This window comes from Mchenga conophoros, linkage group LG7 (assembly GCF_057382185.1).
Source record: "Mchenga conophoros isolate Kocher_MC1m ecotype Shallow Benthic linkage group LG7, M_conophoros_male_GT1.1, whole genome shotgun sequence".
Lineage (NCBI taxonomy): Eukaryota > Metazoa > Chordata > Actinopteri > Cichliformes > Cichlidae > Mchenga > Mchenga conophoros.
Window position 1 is genome coordinate 5,438,648 of NC_140532.1, and position 22,393 is coordinate 5,461,040.

Below are 22,393 nucleotides of genomic sequence, written 5' to 3' on the forward strand. Positions count from 1 at the left end.
ATATGTGACTGTGTGTTGTGGGTTCCCACCAGGCAGTGAGACAGACAGGAACGGTCTCTCCATGCTGAGTAATGAACTTAGTCCTGTCTTATCACCAGGCAGCAAGGTAAGAACTCAGTTCCTGATTGGGCAGGTCCTCAACAGTTGACTATTAATGTCTCATTGGGTGAGAGCACACTGTTGCCTTTTGTGATGACTAGTTCTCTCTGATTGCTCATAGTGGTAGCAGAATGAGACATCTGTGAGAATTTTATCATAGGGAAATCCAGCAGCTGTTTAGGCTTATTTTCAGGGGGTGGTTAACAAATGGGTCACTAAAAAATATAGAAGGAAGGGAAAATTTTACATTGTGTTTAAACAGCACCAACACAACAAGAATAAATATAAAACTGTGGGATTTGAAATCTCAGGCCAGTGGTGGGAACTGTGTCCTTAGGACCACAAGCCATGTATTTGACTCCCAGACCTATTTTGCCCCGGTGCTGTTTATGTTGTATTAGTGCTAACTATCCTATCTGTCTCCGCCCTTATAAATATGAATTAGGAGTGGTAAATAAACATTTCCAGTGGCAGTGGGTAATAGTCCTGTCTCGTCTCCTCTCCTCATGTCGCTTTGCCTCGTCTTGCAAGATTGCCTATTTATATGTGCAATAATTCACATGCACAGCTGCGTCTCCCAACCTGAAGTCACCCCAAAATACTGAGAATAGCCTTCCCCTCGCATGTTGTCATTTACCCTGGATTGTCGTCGTGTACCACATTTGAAAAATGGCTTTCTCTTTGGATGTTACAGAATGCCTGTGTGGGCTCGATGATAATATTGGGTTAGTGCATATAGAACAAGTGGTTAAGTAACTGCACATCACAGTGAAATTGCAAATTACTTACCACTGTGATTCTAATGTCTGTTTACTTCAGTTCACCCCTTGTTGTTTAACCAAGGAAGTTAGTGGGTGTGTGGTCAAAGCGCCACAAATGACTGCCTGCCAAGTTTCCTTGCTGACTGAAAGGGCCACCCACCCCTCTTTACAAACCTTTGAAAACAGTAAAATATTGGGCCGTTCCCAACTAAAACAAATAAGGTTATTTAAACTTTTATTAACCACAGATTTATTTAAACTAAAATCCCTCCCAACAGGATTATTTGTCCATCATTTAACTCTGTCTTTCCTTTCTGTCTTAACTCCCGCCTCCAGTCTGAGTCCAGGATGTTTAATGGTGTTGAGAAGGACTGCCCCTCCCCCACCGAGAAGCTGGCCCGGAAGGAGTCGCTCAAGGTAGAGGTCACATCCTTGCTTGAGATGGTCAGCAGCTGTGTTGACTCATGTGCATGCTCATTTTAAACATTGCAGTATTCAAATATTTAAATGTTTACCTTTGATGTTAAGTCTTTGAATGTTGAATGCTAGAGTTAGTTTGACTCTGCTTCCACCTAGTGTTAAAACTTTGATATCAGTCCTTTGTTCAGTTCTGATCTTTCATTATTGTTTGCTTTTGTTTTTATAATGTTCTAAAGGTCCAAAAGCAGAATTATAGGCAAGAGAAGAAGCGAGCAGCTAAAGAACTGTCCACTGCACTTAAGGACCCCAGCGTCATCATCATGTCCAACTGGTTAAAGGTGTGACACTATTGCAGTAACAGCCAGGATAATAATAACCTTGATGTTAAACTGATGTCATTACATATTGACTTCCCAGTTTCCCTCTTACTTTTCAATGCTCTTAATATTTAATATGCTGCAGTTGTGAATTAACATATTTCATTTTCTTTACTTTATTTAGTTGTACTCTAAATTGCTTCCACTCTCATCCCTTATGCTTCTTTAGATCCGTGGCTCTTTAAAAAGTTGGACCAGATTGTGGTGTGCCTTGAAGCCTGGGGTTCTTCTGATCTATAAGACCCCCAAAACAGATCACTGGGTGGGTACCATCCTGCTCAGTGCATGCAAGCTGATCGAGAGACCCTCCAAGAAGGACGGCTTTTGCTTCAAGCTGTACCACCCACTGGATAAATCAATCTGGGCTGTCAAGGTCAGACATATTTGTAGGTTTATTCTGTCCAATTAAAATTATGTAATCAAAAACAGTTAGATTTTAATTGACAAGTTCACTCAGCATTAGGACAATTTAATATTTTGTGTATTTAGACAGTTAAATCTGATTTTATTTTTGTTTGTGTAGTAATAATTTTATTTGATTTTACTTTGTGTGGGGAAAAAAATCTGTCTTGGGTGACACCTAGTGGTTGTATTAAAAAGAAACTGGCTGTCTTCTATTTTCCTCACCGTAAATGTTATTTCTAAATGATAATTATCTCGTTTAGTGCTGCATAATTCTCATGGCCCTTGGGAGAGCCATTTGTTTCAATTGGTGCAACATGAATACACAACATGAAGCATGAGTCAGTATTTGATCCATATCCTCAGGGTCCCAAAGGAGAGAACGTTGGCTCCATCACGCAGCCTCTACCCAGTAACTACCTGATCTTCAGAGCTGCATCTGAGTCTGATGGTGAGGCATCTGAAGGTGCAGCTTCTTGCATGTTTGATGAAACTATATATATGCAACCAAACTGATCAACCCTTCTTCCCCTTAAAAAAAAAAAAATCTGCTCTCCAGGTCGGTGTTGGATGGATGCCCTGGAGCTGGCTCTGAGCTGCTCCAGCCTCTACAAGCTGACGGCCAAAGCTGGGAAAGAAGGAGATATCAGCACGACTTCAGAGTCCTCCCATATACTGAACCTGCTGCAGTCCACGGCACTCACTGATACAGAGCTGCTGCAGTAAGTCATAAACTGACACAGCTAGATCCACGGACATATGACTGATTTCAGTCTTTCTTTTATAATTTGTTGTTATTGGATCACCGATGATTCCTGTATTCACGCTTTGCATAATTTCCTTAGGCATTAATAAAGTATTCTGATCCTGATTCTGATTGTTGACCATTTGCCCCATTTTGTTTTTCATATCACTGTCAGAAATTCCCATGGTACTCTCACTTATGTGATAAAACAGCTAAAGCCCAAGAACGTCAAATCCAGATTTTATTTATTTATTTTATTTATTCTCTATACATTTTTAACTAGGAGATTTCAAACTGTCTGTTCTTTAAATTATCGTAGTTTTGTAATGCAACTAGGGAAAAAAGTCACTTTTAGTGCACTTGTATGTAATCAACCTTATTTAAAAACTCTGCTAGGCTTATAAGAAACCATAGATTCATCACAATTCACACAACATTATAACAAATACCCCTGGGTATGCTTGGCTGAACTGAGGGCAGGATCTCACCTTACAGATAAGAGTTTTGCTGGACTAGGACCTGGGGCAAAATAGTGCTCTGTTTAGTTTAGTGTTTAGTTTTTGAATCAAACTGTTTAATGAGCTGCATTTTTCAGACATGGTTTTCAGAGCTACTTGCAGGCAGTGAAGAGACTGGAAATATTGGACTGAGGCAGAGTGAGGCAGATATTATGCATCATCACATGGATGATAAAATGCTGGTTGATGTGTCATTGCTTGGCTGTTTTTGACCACAACTGGGATTTGTGGTCTCCCAAGGGGCGATCGTGGCTCAAGAGTTGGGAGTTCGCCTTGTAATCGGAAGGTTGCCGGTTCGAGCCTCGGCTCGGACAGTCTCGGTCGTTGTGTCCTTGGGCAAGACACTTCACCTACCGCCTACTGGTGTTGGCCAGAAGGGCCGATGGCGCGATATGGCAGCCTCGCTTCTGTCAGTCTGCCCCAGGGCAGCTGTGGCTACAACTGTAGCTTGCCTCCACCAGTGTGTGAATGGGTGGATGACTGGGTGTGTAAAGCGCTTTGGGGTTCCTAGGGAGGACTAGTAAAAGCGCTATACAAATACAGGCCGTTTACCATTACTCTCTTTGGCTGGCTTTTTCCATGCTGTGTCACATACAGCCTCTGTGCTTTCTGGTGGTCAGCTCAGAACAGTGGATGAAGAAACATGGATTCTCTGGAGACATTATTGCTGAATCCAACGTTGGATAACTTCACAATGTTTGGGACAGTTTATTTTTAAATCATCATTGAATCATAACCAAGCAGTTTCCAGAACCAAAAAATGAAAAAATTAAATAGACTTCAACTGTTGTGTAAACTATATTTTAAAAAATAAAAATGTATTTTTGTTGGTGGCAGTCTCTGCATTTAATGTAGATTTTTCTTAGTAAGCAGTGCATTGTGCTATAGGAAAAGTGTGGGCACAACTAATAACGATAATTCTGGCTCATTACCAGCATGCACAATAGCAGGATATGATGGCATGCAGCCATCGTTAGTCCACCCTTGCGTTTTCTGTTGTGACATGTCAGAGTCTGTTGAGCATGTCCTGATTGTGCCCTTCTTTGTGACTCACGTGTTATCAGCCTTTATAAAGCTGGAAAATTGGATTCTGCAAAGTTTTGGCATTTTGCTCGAGTGAGTGGATACAGTCTGACCTTGTGAAAGTGGCTAAAAAAATGCATTTTGATGAGATCTGGGTATAATGGGGAAAAGGGAAGGATACAAATGGTAAATGACCTGTATTTGTATAGCGCTTTACTTAGTCCCTCTGACCACCACCAGTAGGCAGCGGGTGAAGTATCTTGCCCAAGGACACAACGACCGAGACTGTCTGAGTCGGGGCTCGAACCGGTAACCTTCCAATTAATGCCACTCTTTTGCACATGTCTCAACCAACTCTGTATATTTTTTATATATTTTATTTTATTGTTTACTCTATTTAATTTGTAAAATACGTACACACACACACACACACACACAGAAAAACATATTTAGTATACACATCCAGTAATGCATATACTATTATATATTGTACATATATTTATTAGTCTCAGATTTAGCCAATCTTATATTTTGCTTGTTTTACGTTATTGTATTTTTGCACAACTCTGTTGCTTGTGAAGCTCGCACACAAGAATTTCACTCACATGTACTGTACCAGTGTACCTGCACATGTGATGTGACAATAAAAGTGATTTGATTTGATTACAAGACGAACTGCTAACTCTTGAGCCACGATCGCCCCCACAATTTCCCACAATGAGGATTGTGGGAAATGCCTTCCATTTCCCATTTATGTTGTCAGAGTAACTATGATTATTAGGCATTCTGAGACTTGATCAATGTCTATGAAAAACAGTCATTGGACTTGATAGGCTTAATTTCACAGCTTACACACAATAGAGCGTAATCAGTATACAACTTTGAGTATTTGCTGTGAAACAAAGCAGAGTTGGGGCTTTTGTATGAAGTTAATCAATAGCTGAAATCATAAGGTGCCCTGTTTGCCGCTGAAATCCTATTTGCAGTATAACTATGTGGTCCAAGTGTGTTTAATTGGTTATGTAGCCCTCATTCTGATCTTTTTGTGTATGGTTTACATCCAACATTAGAAGCCTCACTCCCCCTCACACCTCCCCTTCCTCTTACCTCCTCCCTCCGGACATCCATCCCAGCATTACCTCCTCTCCAATTCCTCTCCCATCCAATCACAAAAGCCCAACCAGTCACATGACTGACAGAGGAGCAGGAAGATGGAGCACAATATGAGCCATACACCACCCAGACAGAGACGGTAGCAGCACAGCCATTGCAGGCATGCACACAGACACACGTATGCACACGCATTCAGGAAGCAGGTTTGCCAGAGTCGAAGAAACAGAGCGTCACCTTTTTTTCTTTTAGGGAGTAGAGTGAAAACATTCACACACGCACACAGGAGAAGAGACAAGGACAGGCTGCATCTGTGATTGGATTTACTGGTGGTGTTTTGATCCTTGAGGAAGAGTTTGTCTGTATGTTTTAAGACTTTGAGGTAAGGAAAGCTTATTTACCTTTGGGTGTGTTTGGATTAATAAGTAACATTAACGTTAGCTGGAATGTGACTGTTCAGGTTTGGCAAACCCTGGGGCATTTTGAACCTGTAACTATCTTTGTTGTTGGACAGGCTATTTCCCTGTATGCTGTGACCACAATCCTAATACTGTATGTTCTTGTGGAAGCTTGCAGCACAATGCAGTTATTTTCCACTGTCCCAACGGTTGCTCATGTTTGTTAGGAAACAAAGCTTTGGAAATTGCTGGCATTGATTTTGCATGATGTAGGACTCTGCAGTCTCACTCCACAGACTTCCACTGTCTGAATTGTAAAATGGCTGTAGGCTGTTCCTTTTTAGCTACCAACCTCATAAATCTCTCCCTCCCGCCCCTCACTCTCACTTCTTCCTCGTTCCTTCTTTGACAGTTCACAAGCTGATGTATGACTTTCTTCTTTTTCGTTTTCCATGTTTTGTTCCCTTTTTTCTGATTAAGTGATAGCAGGTCTGAGGTCTGGGCCTTTTTATTGCCGATTGCAAAATCACACAGCTTGAAAACACTAACTCGGCACAGCATGAAGTTTAAGATGATTATTTTCTCGAGTTAATTTTTGGGTTAGTGTAAGCATTTGCTGCACAGACCATATGTGTTTGGATAGTTGTATGTTGTTTTTGTTCTGTACATGTACAAGTTCTGTGACTGAATTTAACTGTTGGGAAAATGTAATCCTTAACCCTTAAAAACCACTCAAATTAGTTATCTTGGGGGGAATTATGTAGTCGGTAATGGTGTGAAATCTTCAGTCTTAGTCACCAGCAGAATCTGTCTTTCTTGATGTGGGATTTTTGCTTGTATCTGGTTCTCAGTTAGTGAAATGGAGCAGTTAATTGAGAGTGAGGCAGATATTATGCATCATCACGTGGATAATAAAATGCTGTATAATGTGGATTTTTTTGTTTGTTTGTTTTTCTGTTTTTCCATGTGAATCCGAGCACACACAAATCTGCTGTATACCTAATTCCTCATGCTGTTGCTGCTGACGGCAATAAAAAAGTCAGCGCAGGTGTGCCATAGGACTGAGTGCTGCTGATTTACATGTTTGTAAATGATCTTGCTGGCAAAACCCCAGTGAGTCTAAAAACTCATCGTTTTACATTGTGTGCTGACAAATACTTAGTAGGCGATTGTCCAATTACTTTTGGGCCCTTAAAATTTGTGCACGCTGTTAAAATGCACGTGTTTCATTTGCAGTGGTGCTTTACTGTAATATCCATTGTTGTTTTAAAATGAATGTGCTGAAGCACAGAGCCTACAGGTAGTTGAGTATTGTCTGTATATACAATACTTGCATGTTTATATATTAACTTGTTTGTGCATCTTTATTGTAGCCACGTAAATTCAAACCTAATGTTTAAGGGGTGGGATATGTGGACGTGAGGATTTGTAATCTGGATGTCCTGTCAACCCTTGAGGTCAACAAAGTTATTAACATCCATAGTCTCTAAAGTAGCAGACATACTCATCATAACTGTGAGGAGGATACAAGAGGACATCAGTTAAAAGCCATTTAGAGCTGTAATGTTCTTGGTAGGTAATTTCTTGTTCTTTAGAGACTTCTCCACTAGCAAGGCAGTCATCAAAACTTTGGCTCAAGTGACTTTTGAAAAGTCACTTGATCTTATGCATCATAATGCACAAGTTGAAAGATCAAGCCAGTGAGAAGCTATCAGATTTCTCCTCTGCAAGGGCTATTCAAGAGCCGGCATACAGCAGCGATAAAATGGCTGCTTATCATTATTATTAATGTAGTTGTAACCTGTTTGCTTATCTGTTCACTAGGTTGAATGACACAGTGCTGCTGGGAAATCACCACATGGAGCATGACGGCTTTTCAGATAAATCGGAGCGCGAAGCTCATGACGACTGGGACGCTGCAGCCAATGAGAACGGTGGAAGACTGACGGAGGAGAGCGATGTGGACCAATCAGATGAGCTGTCCCCCGGGCCACAGGCCACAGCCTATGTAGAGCAGAGCACAGAGGAGATGGCTGAGGTGAGGCTGATTGTTATGTTTGCCTTGCAGTTCTGTTCGCCATCCTGATTACTTTTCTAATCTTACTTACGCACAACTACCTGCCCTCTGTGCATGTTCCTTTAGGCTGGCGAGGCATCCCAGGTGGAGACTGTATCAGAGGAGAACAAGGGCCTGATCTGGAGCTTGCTGAAGCAGCTGCGGCCAGGCATGGACCTGTCTAAGGTGGTGCTTCCAACCTTTATCCTGGAGCCGCGCTCCTTCCTGGACAAGCTGTCTGACTACTACTATCATGCAGATCTGCTCTCACAGTCAGTAAATCTTAGTGATTTCACTTAAGAACATACAGGGTGTATCACAAAGAATCACCTGATTTCAAAGTGCTTTAATACTGCAGCTGTTCAACTATAATGATCAAAACACATACTGTTAGAACAAGCATGAGTTTCATGCAGGTAGGTAGCATAACAGCCGCAGTGGCTGCAGTCATTCCAGACATGCTTGCAAAATATGGGCTGAGTTTGACTATAGTACAGACACGTGCCTTGAATCTAGAGGAAGACACATTGAACACCAAGTTTTGTGGTGCTTTATTATAATACCCATTGTACACATAATGCAAAGTGGTGTGTTTGCTTTATATTTAGCCATGTATTTTAAAATTTACTGCACTCTTCTGTTTCCATTACTTACAAAAAATATAGTCTTTTGAAATCAGGTGATTCTTTTTTCCGCATTTATAGATTGTATGCATGTCTTTTTTATTTTTTTTATTTTTGTTTCTTCACTACAGAGCCTCACTGGAAGAGAGTGCATATGGTCGGATCAAGCAGGTGCTGAGGTGGTACTTATCAGGTTTTTACAAGAAGCCCAAGGTAAGCTACGTTCACTCCAGTCAAGCTTATATAGTTCTGTTATCACATTAGCTGTACTGTATGACAAACCTAATTACAAGATGCACATCCATTCAGTGCCTGTTAGAGACTACAGTGACATCTGTTTTTAGAAGTAATGTGAAAGCTTTTCAGTGCATCACTACTATTAAATAAAATGCAGTATGTTGTATACTACAAGCCGGTGATCTTTTAAATAACATTTCACCATGAATCAGAGCAGAATCACTAAAAACTTAAAGCTTCAACTATTTAGTGTTTCCTAAATTTTTAAAGTCTGAATGGACACTCATCAGTCAGTTATAGATTTGCACAACCCATCAACCTCTATCATGTGGCTTTACCAGTACCACTGGAAGATTTTCTAAGTGTTAGCAGTTTTTGGCTGCTTGACAAATGTCTCTGTTCAGGGTCCATTTGTGCTGTAAAAATGTCAGGACGCACTTCCCACTGGTTAGAAATTTATTTCCTCTGTGGCAGCAGAGCTTCTGGGAATCTGAGCCAGCAGATAATGTGTGTCGATTAATCTGGCATTGCTCAGCACATTTTCAGCTGACTACTTTTGTGAAACTGTAGACTGATAAATTCTTGAGAAGCTCTCATCATAAGGCTACCAAACAAAAACTTTGCTCTGCTGCTGGAGTAATTGCATAACATCTATAGAACTGTCTGTTGTAGCTCTCTGGATAAGTGGTGCTGCACTCCATAATATTGCTTATTACGTGAAACAGGACAGAATCAAGTTATTACTTAAGAATTGTGCTCAACAGTAGCATAACAAAAAATTAAAGTAGCTTGATGTTTAATCTGGGAAATAAATCTTCTTTGTTTTGGATGATGCTTAAAGTGACACTAACATTTCTCTGTGTATCTGCATTTACAGGGTCTGAAAAAACCTTACAATCCAATCCTGGGGGAGACATTTCGCTGCTGCTGGCTCCATCCAGAGACCAACAGCTGCACTTTCTACATAGCTGAACAGGTTAAATCAGACTCGTAGATAAGTGGCGAACCAGAACTGGACATGACTCTTGTCTCGTGTGAAATATCTTGCACAAACACTGTTTCGACAAACACACTGAGCAAACACCTATGCAGCAAGTGTAAAATTAATAAGTGCCAGAGGCAATGTTCCCTCTAATTTTTCATGTGTCTGAGCGGTCCCTTGGACCACTGTGAGCGACAGCAGACGTGTGCACTGTGGTTACGCCAGCATCGAATCCATCCAAGTTACATGGTTTATTAAAATAATCACATTACAGCATTTACATTTATGTTAGGCTACTTTTAATTAACTGCTTTAGCCCACTTGCAATGAAAATTTAAAAAAAATCTTATTCATGACCTGTGTAGTATGTTAACACTATTGGAAGTAAAAATAACTTGAACTCCAATTTTGAAAACACAACTTTCTTTTTTCTTTTTTTTAAAATAAAGCTCTGACTTGTATTATGAGTCTGAGGTCTGGGAGAGAGTCCTGTAACTCTGTCTGCAAAATACAGTATATAATGACCAATGTTGGGCAATTAATTATATAGTTACTTCTTCAAAAAAAGTAACTGAGTTATGCAAACAACAAAGTTTTTTGCAGCTGTTTACCTAAAAATGCAGCCAAGGTGTTTTTTAAACAAACATTTCAAACTATTTACAGAACAATCAGGTGTTCTGCATCAAATTTGATGCCACACAAATTATTTGTGCCACTCCAAAAAATAATTTCTGTCACTATGAGATAAAGAAGAACAACAGTCTGATACCTGCAGGCCTGACAACAGGAGATGTATCACTCCTGTAACACCTGTAACATTCAGCAGTCGCCTCATTGTTCTGACACACACAACAAAACTATTGACTACACTACACACTAACTACACAAGATTTGCGCTAAATGACGCAAATCTCTCACATCTCAAAACACTCCTAAAACTTCCCCTTTCCTAAACAACTAACAACTGTCACTTACTGACTAACACTGCAAAACAGAATTGTTAAAGTTTTCATTTTAATTTCAATTCAGGTTAGATTTTTTTTTTTTTGTGCGCAACGCAGATTTTCTGTGTGCAGAGACCGTGCCAGCAGTGCGCAATTGCGCGCACACGCAGCTTAGAGGGAACATTGGCCAGAGAGTATCTGACAGTTTTTGCCTCGCTCTGCTGCTCAGATTTCGTTTTCTCTCTCTGTCCTCTGCCAGGTGTCGCACCATCCACCCATCTCTGCCTTTTATGTCTGCAATAGGAAGGATGGATTTTCTATTAGTGGAAGCATCCTGGCCAAGTCCAAATTCTATGGTACAGTCAATATTTCACGATCTAATTCATTTGTCTCAGCCAGATGATCGGTACGGATTCAGTACATGTGTACGGTTATAAAAAGGCATGCAAGGACACCGTCACGATCTGGCCCAGTCTATGAGAAGCATTGTTAACCACATATTTCTCTGTTTTCCTGCTTTTGTAGGTAACTCTCTTTCAGCTATTCTAGATGGCAAAGCCCGGCTGCTATTCTTGAGCAGGGATGAGGAGTATGTCATCACCATGCCCTATGCTCACTGCAAAGGTAATAAATATGCATTACTTTCTACTCCACTAATCGTTCCATGTCCTTGTTGCTATGTTATTATTAGCAGTATCTTTCCATAATCTTCTTAATACTGCAACATCTCTTTGGAAATAAGTAATATGTTTTCAGTGCCAAAAATTCTATGCGGTGGTAAAGGGTAGAGATGGCACGATACCACTTTTTTATGTCCGATACCGATATCATAAATTTGGATATCTGCCGATACCGATATGAATCCGATATAGTGTTTTTAATCAATAAAACTGTTTTTTTTAATACCTTGCTGCATTTTGTATAAGTTCATACTCAAGTTTAAATAAACAACAACACTAAAGCTTTTCTGTTATACCTGTATATAAAAATTACACTGCACCCAAAATATTTCATAGTTCAGCAATAAATTCAAATTCAAATTTTATTTGTCACATACACAGTCATACACAGTACGATATGCAGTGAAATGCTTACACAACTGATCGTGACCTAAAGAAAAAAAAGGCTATGAATGAGATAGGAAATACATATGAAAATTAAAAAGGGTAAATTTAACTAGAAAGGAATAAAATAAAATATAAAAATTAAAGTTAAAAATGAAATAACTGTACAACAACCAATTAGAATGAAGGGTAAATTTAACTGGGAAAGAATAAGATAAAATATATAAATTAAAGTTGAAAATAAAATAACCGTACAACAAAATACACAATACACAAATACACAGTATAGAAATATATAAGAATGTATGAAGAAATATAAATATATATATATATACAATAACAGCAGCTGTACAAGTATTAAATGGAAATGAAGAAATATAATGTCCAGTGTTGTGCAATCCACATTTGTAAGTGTCTCGATACTGATACTTTCTATTCTGGTATTTTAAAGAGTACTTAGGAGAAACCTAACTAATAGGGCTGCAAACTCCCAGCAAAAAAATAGGGAACCACCCTCTGCCTCATGATGCTTAATCGACATAATCAACTTTAATTTGACGCAGTGTGAAAAAAAATGCACAGAAATCAATTATTTTTCAAGAATAATTAAATAGATTCAACATCTTTCTTCAACAGAATTGCAGACTGCACAGATGGTACCTTCCCAAAGGAAAAAGTACTATAGCTTACTAGGGTATATTAGACTTAATAGTTACTATATACAGTAATGGACTTCTATATATTTTACATAAGATTACATCTTTGGGTGTAAGATTCAGATAATTATTTAATAAAAGCTAGACATTTTAAATGAGAATAAGAAAGAAAAGTATGTCTTTGTGTCCCCTTTCCCCTGTTAATGCCCTATCGGCCCCCCTGGCTAAACTTTGCTAGATCCGCCCCTGCACAGTTACCAGCCGTCAGCTACGTAGAAAAGGATCCTGGTCTAGAAAGTAATATTAAATAAATTCTAACAACAGCTTTTCAAGCTTAAACGTGCTGCTGTTGTTCAGCCACTGGTTTCCTCTTTCTGGTGCAAAGTGGGCCAAAAACAAAGAAGAGAGACGGACTCGCGACAGAAAAGCCGATCAGCTGATCATTAATCGGTTTCATGATTGAAGTAATAACAGGAGAGGGAGAGAGAGGCAGTCGCTCCATATATTGGTTGTTAAGCTTAACGTGGGAATGCTTTACAAACATTCAGAGATAAACTTACACACTTGCTTTACTTCTCTCTGGGATCACTTCCTCGGAGATGAAATTATAATTATAAGCAGTTAAATCAAGGAAGATATGAGATGTTAAGTAATTTATAGTTTTGCAGTAAGCACAGATACGGGATCATCTCCAGTTTTTCAAGGCTCAACTTTGTCTACAGATCAGTTGGGATAGTGTGAATGAGTGAGCACTGGAGGATATTAGTGGATCTGTAATGTGCATGGCATCTAATAAGTTGGGTTTCAGAAGTGGAATTCACAAACAAATGACCTGTATTGTCTGAAAATAATACCTTTTGTTGCTTCTGATTTTTGTTCTGCTGTACCACGCTGATTGTAGCCAATTCTGTTTGAGCTCCTCATTCTCACAATATAATTTACCAATCATTGCAACAGCACACACATGACAGGAGGCTAGAACACAAGCTCATCTACCGTGTTTACAATGAAATCTGACCAAACTGACACAATCTGTGTGGGCTGTAAATATTACAGCCATCTGTTCTGGCCAATATGTCTGATGTACTGGAAATCAAATGAAGCTCTGCTTCGCTGTGAGCACGAACTCTAATATGGCAGACAGTCAGAGTTCGAGATGGATGATGGGTGAGATATATAAATCAAGGCAGGTTTAAGTTTTTTATTTTGGGTCTGCTTCAGGATTTTTAAAATTCTTTCCTTCATCTTGTCTCTCAGGAATGCACTCACTGCAGTTGCCTACATGATAAATTCTACCAATAATTTATGAATTTCCTTCTGCTGAACTTGTTGATCTGATGCTGCAATATTGTCTCTCTCTCGTAGGGATTCTGTACGGCACTATGACACTAGAGCTGGGAGGGAAAGTTACCATTGAGTGTGAGAAAACCAAATGCGTAGCAGAGCTGGAGTTTAAACTGAAGGTATATTTTCAGAAAAAAGAAATGAAACATTTGTTTAACTGGTTGTTTTATCTAGTCAGCTGTTTTAGTAAAGGTATTGCATTTTCATTCTGTTCACTTCAGCCTTTTCTTGGAGGTTCTGGTTCTGTAAATCAGATCAATGGAAAGATCTTTGTCGGAGAGGAAGTACTGGCCACTGTTGATGGACACTGGGTAAGAACCTTAATCCTCTTGATCTCGTATGAAGTCTAAGGAGCTTGAATACATCTTTCAGCATCATTTGCTACCACACACACCACTCTTTAGCAATTAGTAATTAGTAATACTCTGTAGTACAAAATAGATAATCATAGGTTTAGGAGCAGCTGGAAGGTGCATAAAGTAAAGGATCTCCTCTGTATTGCTCTCACAGTGGCTTTGAGCATCAAAAAGCAAAAGTAAAGAAATTCAGTATTGTTATTTTGTTTTCTAGATGACTTTTTGGGATCTTTTGGGAATAGTTTCCAGTAGTTTCCAGGTTGGATTGAAAATAAGGGCAATGTCTTTTTATGTAGAGTCTTATGGATGGTTGTGGTCAATTAACTTTAAAAAAAACGTTTAAAGGGCTAAACTTTTGTTCAGGACAACGAGGTATTTATTCACGAGAAGCGCTCAGGCCAGCAGGAGATTTTGTGGAACCCAAGTCCAGAAATTCGCAGCGGTCGCCTCAAGAGACAAGTGGTCCAGTTAGACCAGCAGGGAGAATTTGAGTCCGAAAGGTAAAGCACAAAGATCATCTGTGTTAATTGTTAATTTGAGTGTTATTGAGTCAACAAATGCAAAACATTTGTGCTAGCATGATAGCTGATAACTGTAATAGTGGCTTCCATTTAACATGTGTCAGTGACCCAATGCTCAGAACCTTTAACTGCAGACGTTATTAGATATCCAGACGAGGTTGTGGCTGGGATGTCATTATATCTCATTATACACAATTGCTTTTGACTTTTTAGTGACAATTCATTGGCCAGTGTGTTTTCCCCATTTGCATCTGATTGTAATATGCTCTTGGCAGACTGTGGCGGCATGTGACCAGTGCTATCATGGATAGGGACCAAGTGCGTGCCACCCAGGAGAAGTTTGTATTGGAGGAAGCTCAGCGGAGAGACACCAGAGAGAGAGGAGACAAACCCTGGCTTCCACAGCTTTTCCATCCGCACTCTGTCACCTCTGAGTGGACCTACAAGCACATGGAGTATGAGCACACTCTCACACTCTCTCTCTCTCTCACACACACACACACACACACACACACACACACACACACACACACACACACTAGGGCCTTTTTTATTCAGCTTATAAGTGTAGTAAAAGGTGACCTGTGAAGGAAGGGGTCAGAAATGGTGTGAGAATAAATACTGATATGCCACAATACATGTCACTTGAAATAGTCAGGTGCTGAAAGCTGATAACAAACATTTATATTATATATAATGAGAGTAAGAGTATTATGAGGTATATAATACAGGACACCAGTACTGAAACTGGTACAGGGGTTATTGGTCAGTCACAGGTTGTTGCTAATTACTGTAATAAACTTTACAACAGGAAAAAAATCAAATGAGTCACTGTGATCTAGCTCACCATATCTCAGACATGACGCAGTACTGCAGTTTATGGTTTATTTATAGTATTTATAGTCCTTTGGTTGTTGTTTCACAAATGCTTTCATGCACGCTCATGCATATCTCCTTTTGTAATGAATACGATGGTTGGGGGCTGCAGGAAGACCTACAAGCACTGTGGTATCAGCAAGTGGGGACAAGCAAACAAGGATGTGAGGAAGTTTAAATTCCACTGGTTTATTTTTGCAGCACGCGACCGTGGGAACCTGAGCGCTGTTTTGTTCAGTTTGAGAAGGATGGCGTGATTCAGACGCAGGAGAAAAGCCAGAGACAACACAACGGACTCTCCTACAGTCACAGCTGGGCCAGTCAACAGAAGGTTAAACTGAAATATTTACTGATGAGCCTTTCACTGACATTTCATCAGAATGATCTCTGAGCTTCTTTCTTCATACTCATACTTTGTTGCTGCAATGTCACTGACAAGCGTGATAAGCCCCTTATTTTTAGCCACTTGATATTCATTGCAGTTTATCCAGATAGCCAGTGTTGTGTCAGTTGGGAATTTTCCGAATTGAAGTTTGTTGCACTTCTCCTCTCAGGCTGAGGTTAACGGGAAGCATAGGAAGGCGAGCAGTCAGCCGTCTAGCTGCAGCCAGAACACTGAGAGCAGCAGCACTACGCCGGAACCCACACATGAGTCCTCGGACAATGAAGGTGAGGTGTATGTGACCCCCTCCCCAAAATAAAATAGCTAAATAAATCTAACCTTCTGGTGTCTTATCATTGGTCTCTTGTCTGTTATGTACCTAGGCTATTCTAATCAGTGTGCCCGGTGCAGTAAAGAGATAAAGGACATTGCCATGTTAGAAGCTTCCATCACATCTATAAAGAAGACACAGCAGGATATCCAGAGGTGAGAGTAAACCAACTACTATTTGGACTGATTGGGACCTGATGAATGTAAAAACAAAGAATGACCAGATTTTTTTTTTTTTTTTTACTGATTTTTCTTTCTGAGAGAAATGAGATCCACATATGAGGACATTCATTTAAAATTTTGATAGAACAGTGGCAGTATAATGTCCTCGTAAGTGGATATCAGGCCCTTGTAGAGCAAAATTTTGTATTTTGGTCTAAACAACCCAAATTGTGATGTCCACATATGTGGACTCCAGGTCCTAGGAGGTTAAGTTGTCGCAGATAAATCTAACAAAATAAAACCGGTACCAAAAAAAAGAAGATTTATTCATAACACACGGGAAAAGACCCAGGGAAACAAAGCATAAATTTCACAGAGAGAGCCTCAAATCCCGTGGCCTGGAGGTTGGGGACCACTGGCATATAGGACAATGGGGAGAGAGCAGGGCAGTGACATAAAGCAAAGAGCCTGGGATAGACTGGAACCTGGGCCCCTGCATTAGCCTCTTTGCATAAGGGACACCATATGCCAAGCCCATGTTAATTATATCTGGTCCCCATCTGCGAGGTTGTATAATTAAGAGAAAACAGCCCTGTAAAAAGATGTAAGCAGATTGGTTTTGAAGTCATTTGATAATAATAATGGATTGGATTTATATAGCGCTTTTCAAGGCTCCCAAAGCGCTTTACAATGCCACTATTCATTCACTCTCACATTCACACACTGGTGGAGGCAAGCTACAGTTGTAACTACAGCTGCCCTGGGGCAGACTGACAGAAGCAAGGCTGCCATTTCGCGCCATCGGGCCCCTCTGGCCAACACCAGTAGGCGGTAGGGTAAAGTGTCTTGCCCAAGGACACAACGACCAGGACAGAGAGCCCAGGGATTGAACCAGCGACCTTCTGGTTACAGATGTGCTTCCCAACCCCCTGAGCCACAGTCGCCCCATAGTAGTAAATGAGTAGTAAATGTACAGCACAGTGTAATTGACTTTGCCTTTACACGTAACACAGCTTAGTCACAACATGTCATTAGACTGTCTCAGATAGTAACAGGTTTAAACTGTAGCAACCAACATATACACATCCACGGGAAAAAGAGAGGAAATGAGAGGGAGCACTATGTTTGTGAATCAAGTAAATCACCCTCTACCTGGTATCATCTCAAAAAAATATGTGAGCAAAATTCCACCTGGTCAAAAAGCCCAGGAGGCCAACAGCTGCGATCCACCACCAATCCTCCCGAGAGTAAACCAGCTACAACACATGTTACAAAGAATGGGAAAGAGACCCGGACACACATGTCTCATATCAACTACAGCCTGAGAGCCAGTTCTCTCTGAAACAATGTGATGCAAGACTTAAGGCAACAGAGCTCATAGCAGTGATTAAGAGCTGCCTTAAATAAACACAAAAGCGATGTATAAGATAAAAAAAAAATGTTAACAAAAACCGCTGAATGCTACAGGAGACCATCCAAGGAGCTCAGGAAGTGATGAAACAATTTATGTTCGGATGAAGCTGTAACTCATCAGAAGCACACGTGCATCCGAAGCCGCTGCAGAACTGTTTGCACAGTTAATTGAAAGGTTCACGTAAATGCACACGATACAACGCAGCTGACTGGCAGTGATGTGTGGGGAGCAAGCTGCTGTTCTGGAAAACATTAATGTGTTGCTTGGCAACAGTCTAGTCCCAGTCCAGCTGTGTAACTATTTGTGTTAATGGAGTCTAATATTTGCTTTAATAAACTATTCTTAAGTTTCACTTCTTAGTGTTATCTAATGAATCCCACGTACAGAACTGATGTGTTCCACCTACTCCAATCAAACATTATCAGCTTATGATGATAATATTATGTTTTCTGTTTTTTTATATTGATTTTTACAGTAAAATCCAAACATACACAAGAAATTCTTAAAATAAGAAAGAACACAGTGGTAGGAGTTATGTTTTACTGGTGGTGTTTATTTCTAATGCGACGACGACTTTAAACATTACAGCTTAAGTGAAATTAATTTTAACTTACTAAACTTCCTCTAGTAGTTGCAATTCCTGCAGTATAAAAGAGACTGCAGCATATTAGAACCGGGTATTAAGAACAGTTCCACATGTTCTCCATCACTAAATGAGTACATGCAAATTACCATGGTGATTTAGCCAGGAAAAGAGAGCCACTTTTATGGCACAGAAACTGAGATTTTATGCTTGCTAACCATTAGTTTTGTTTCGTGATACACCTCTCTGGAGCACTCGTGTAGATGTTTATGTACTGACAGATGTAGTGATGATTCAGGCACAACAAATAGCTGTAAGCATAGTTGTCTGTGATATAGTTTAATTGGAATTAAATGCTGGAAAAGTGCATTTATGCTTGTTTTTAGTAGGTGTTTGCATTTTCATTCATTGTTATCATATTTAGTTTTTGGCTTGTGACCCTTAAAACATATGCAGGATGTGACTAGAGCGACTTGGGTGTTCCTAAAGTATTCAGAAACTAAACACAGTTAAGCAAATGTTTAAGAAAAAAAATCATTAAATGAATATGTATTATTTCCGACTTCAGTCACCCTGGGACATCTTGAGAAATGTTGTTTTTATGAATTCCTGTTGAAATTCGTTCAAACAGTTGTTGATCCTGATCCTTCTCTTCCTGCAGGAACCTGGTGGCTCTGAGTCGTCAGATGGCTCGTCAGAGGACAACAGACGACAGCGTGTCGCTGACAGGCCGTCAGTGTCTCATCCTCTGCGTTCTGCTCCTCTCCCAGCTCCTGCTCAACTACGTCTTCACCTGAGCCAGCTCCTCGAGGAAGGAGTTTCCCCACTGGCACTGATCTGGCATCGGAGTCCTCTAAAAAGCACAAACTCTAATTAACAGAGGAGGGCAGGGACCTCAGATCAGTGCTGGGAGGGCAACTTTGTCCCTTTCTTTTCACTTCAAGGAGCCTGGACCTTACAGCAATAAACACAGCCATCGCCTGTCAGTCATCAGCAGAGAGAAACGGCACCCCCTAGTGTAGCCAGACTGAAAGAGCACCGGCACCCAAGCACTTTGGACAGGAGAGGAGGACTGAAGGACGAGCACGGTTCAGAAGATTTCAAATAAAGGAAGAAATGTATGACTGAGAATAGTCTGAGAATGATTTAGTAAGAACAAATGACAGAGAGGATGTTTCACCATTCCTTAGTGTCTTTTATATTCCCCTGCAATACTGTTTATCTGTGAGTGTGCCTGTACACGTGTTGTCTGTACCTACAATAGGCCCTTTGGGCACAGGCAGATCACCACTTGGACTTCTTCTTCCCTAACACTCCAGATTTTTGGGCCTTAATGCTGAAGCCAAAATAAGAAAAAAACAAAACAAAACAAAACAAAAAAAACCAACCAGAAGAAATGCAAATGAAGAAGGAAACTCTTCTCACAGTGCAATTGTGTGTTTTGTATCGGTGTACACTAAAATGCACTCCGTCTTGTCTGCTATTGATCATGCATTTACCAAAACAGTATTTATAATCCGAAAGGACAAAGAGTACTTGTTTACAGGCAGCACTGCTTCTGTTTGTAGGAAGGAGAATTGGAACGAGGCAGGGCCGAGAGCCAAACTGAGTGTCTTTATATTTGTGTGCCTGTAGTGAAGTAACTGAAGGGATGATAGGACAACACCTATTGGTCTAGACCATGACACTAGTTTGTACAATCAGTTACATGAAGAAGCATGGAGAGGATGAAACAGAGGGAGTAAATACAGAGAGAGAGGAAAACATAACTAATACTTTGGCCTAATAGAAGGGGTTTGTGTGTGCATCTCGGACTTCAACATGTTCAAGTGACTGTTTTAGATGTAAACACTTAGTAATGAGTTGTTCTTTTTTTTAATCTTTTAATCAGTTTGTATATATTTGTCAGGCCGTCTATTTCAAAAAGAGATTTCAGAATGTATTTATTGTGTGATTAACTTTGATTTTCCTAATCTAAATCAGCTTGGACGACAGAGACCAGGGGTGACAATCGATCTCCCGGGGCTTGTGTAGGTTTGTCATTTTGTATATGTATTTGTGTGAGTGCATGTATGTGTGTGTGTCCGTGTGATGGAGCACACAAGAGCGAGGACGCCTGTATGGCCACGCTAAACCAAGCCATGTCTGATGTTGATTTTTTACTGGTATATTAGTCCTTGAATTTGAGCCTCATCACCAGTACCAATCGGCACAGCAGGAGATGACGGACAAGCAGAAGAAGGAAGTCGACTCTTTGAATGCTTAATTTGTTTTTCTTTTCATTACTATCCTCTTTTCTACACTGCTGCCATGTTGTGGGATTCTACATGCCAGATTTTTTTTGTCATATGGAACAATGTGATGAAAACATGATGATTGCCTGTTTTCATTCATATCTATTGACTACTGTAGCACTACAGTAAAATGTTTTAACCCTGCCTCTGCTTCTACCTCTCGTTAATATTTAAAATCATATCCAGTGATATTCAGTGTTGCAAAATAGTTTTCTTTGCAATTCTCCCACTAGAGGGCGATGTTGATGTAGGTAAATAAATTTCAACTGGGACTGTATCACATTTGCAAAGCAACTCCCTTTTATGTAACTAGGCTGAGCTGTCAGCCTGATAAATCTTTTAAATGACGGTGGAGTGGGGTCCTTCAAATATATAAAGCCTTTTATTCGGTCAGGAAAAGGCAAATTGTGACGCACATTGTGAGCGCAGCTCCTTTAATTTGTTACTGTAAAGCATATTTAAAATGATGCATCTCACCACAAATCAAAACCAAGGTCTCAGTTTCATCTTTAAGAGATTTCTTTGCTTCATTGTGTTTGGGAGGGGTACCAAAAACTTTGGGTCGCATCTGTGATAGTAACTATGTTCAGCCCTGAGCTCAGGCCTGAGAGTACAACTTGACAAAGTAGAAGTCTTTAGCTAGAAACCACGTGGATTTATATCTCTGCCACAGTGAAGTCAGTTACCCTCTCCAGTGAGGGTACCTGAATTGTTTGGGGTTCAAGAGGCAGGACTATTAAGCACTACTAACATAAAATCAATGTAATTTTTTTTAAAAACAAACAAATATCGGAATTACTTACTTAAAGGAAACTACGTTTGTTAAAATAGTATGAAAATACTAATACTGCTGTTGTGGTTACTGCTCAGAAATTAGTTTGATTTCTTCCGTTCGAATTCACTGCACATAATGCCAATTTAAAAACAAGTCTCAGTTGCTGGACAAAACAATTTGGTGTGCCTCAATGTGAAATAAACTTTTTGTCAATAATAATAATTATATCCATTTAAAAATCCCCTTGTTTGATAAGCCTACATCTAATTGTGCTGTTATAGCCATTATATTCCATATAGTACAATTTAAAAAAAAAAAAAAAATAGTGTCCTAATGAATTTCAAACTTTGAATCTGTGCTGATAATTTATTTTTCATTGTAGATTATTTGCTTTTTTTTTTTTCTTTTTTTTTTTTTTTTTTTTTTTTTACACATACATGGAGCTTTTGGGGAATCGGTGTATTGTTTAAACCTTAGTGGACACTTATTTGGTGAGACATATATATCTAAATCTATATCTTGATATAGATATAGATATATCTATATAATTAGTCTCAGGATGTTTTACCAATAGTAATTACTAACCTCTGGGTGCCCCTCCCTAAGCCTGGCTCTGCCAGAGGTTTCTTCCTGTTAAAAGGGAGTTTTACTTTCCCACTGTAGCCTGTAGTGCTTGCTAATACATGGTCTTCAAATTGTTGTGGTTGCTGTTTGTTTTTGATATAATAATTTAAAAAAAAAGAAAATAGTAAGGTCTGTAGTCTGGAACAAAAAGTGGCTTTTGTGAATTGTCCATCCATCCGTCTTCTTCCGCTTATCCGGGGCTGGGTTGCAGGGGCAGCAGCCCAAGCAGAGAAGCCCCACACCTCCCTCTCCCCAGCCACCTCCTCCAGCTTGTCCACGGGAACATCAAGGCGTTCCCAGCCCAGCCAAGAGACCAT

General features: G+C 39.9%; 1 protein-coding gene across 5 annotated transcripts in view; it reads left to right on the forward strand.

Annotated features, from left to right (window-relative positions):
• Positions 1 to 20,821, forward strand: part of osbpl5 (oxysterol binding protein-like 5) — a 46,828-nt gene extending 26,007 nt beyond the window's left edge. For 3 of the 5 annotated variants that reach the window (XM_085281706.1, XM_085281707.1, XM_085281705.1), the window contains 20 exons: positions 33 to 106; positions 1,197 to 1,277; positions 1,517 to 1,618; positions 1,827 to 2,030; positions 2,426 to 2,510; positions 2,619 to 2,781; positions 7,678 to 7,891; positions 7,997 to 8,181; positions 8,664 to 8,745; positions 9,647 to 9,745; positions 10,955 to 11,051; positions 11,221 to 11,319; positions 13,781 to 13,878; positions 13,981 to 14,070; positions 14,479 to 14,615; positions 14,912 to 15,091; positions 15,714 to 15,843; positions 16,067 to 16,181; positions 16,278 to 16,380; positions 19,045 to 20,821. In XM_085281706.1, coding sequence (XP_085137832.1) covers positions 33 to 106; positions 1,197 to 1,277; positions 1,517 to 1,618; positions 1,827 to 2,030; positions 2,426 to 2,510; positions 2,619 to 2,781; positions 7,678 to 7,891; positions 7,997 to 8,181; positions 8,664 to 8,745; positions 9,647 to 9,745; positions 10,955 to 11,051; positions 11,221 to 11,319; positions 13,781 to 13,878; positions 13,981 to 14,070; positions 14,479 to 14,615; positions 14,912 to 15,091; positions 15,714 to 15,843; positions 16,067 to 16,181; positions 16,278 to 16,380; positions 19,045 to 19,180 — 2,474 coding nt within the window. In that variant the 3' untranslated portion in view covers positions 19,181 to 20,821. The remainder of the gene's footprint in view (positions 1 to 32; positions 107 to 1,196; positions 1,278 to 1,516; positions 1,619 to 1,826; positions 2,031 to 2,425; positions 2,511 to 2,618; positions 2,782 to 7,677; positions 7,892 to 7,996; positions 8,182 to 8,663; positions 8,746 to 9,646; positions 9,746 to 10,954; positions 11,052 to 11,220; positions 11,320 to 13,780; positions 13,879 to 13,980; positions 14,071 to 14,478; positions 14,616 to 14,911; positions 15,092 to 15,713; positions 15,844 to 16,066; positions 16,182 to 16,277; positions 16,381 to 19,044) is intronic. The other 2 variants (XM_085281708.1, XM_085281709.1) reach the window with 2 other exon arrangements.
• The last annotated feature ends 1,572 nt before the right edge of the window (positions 20,822 to 22,393 follow it).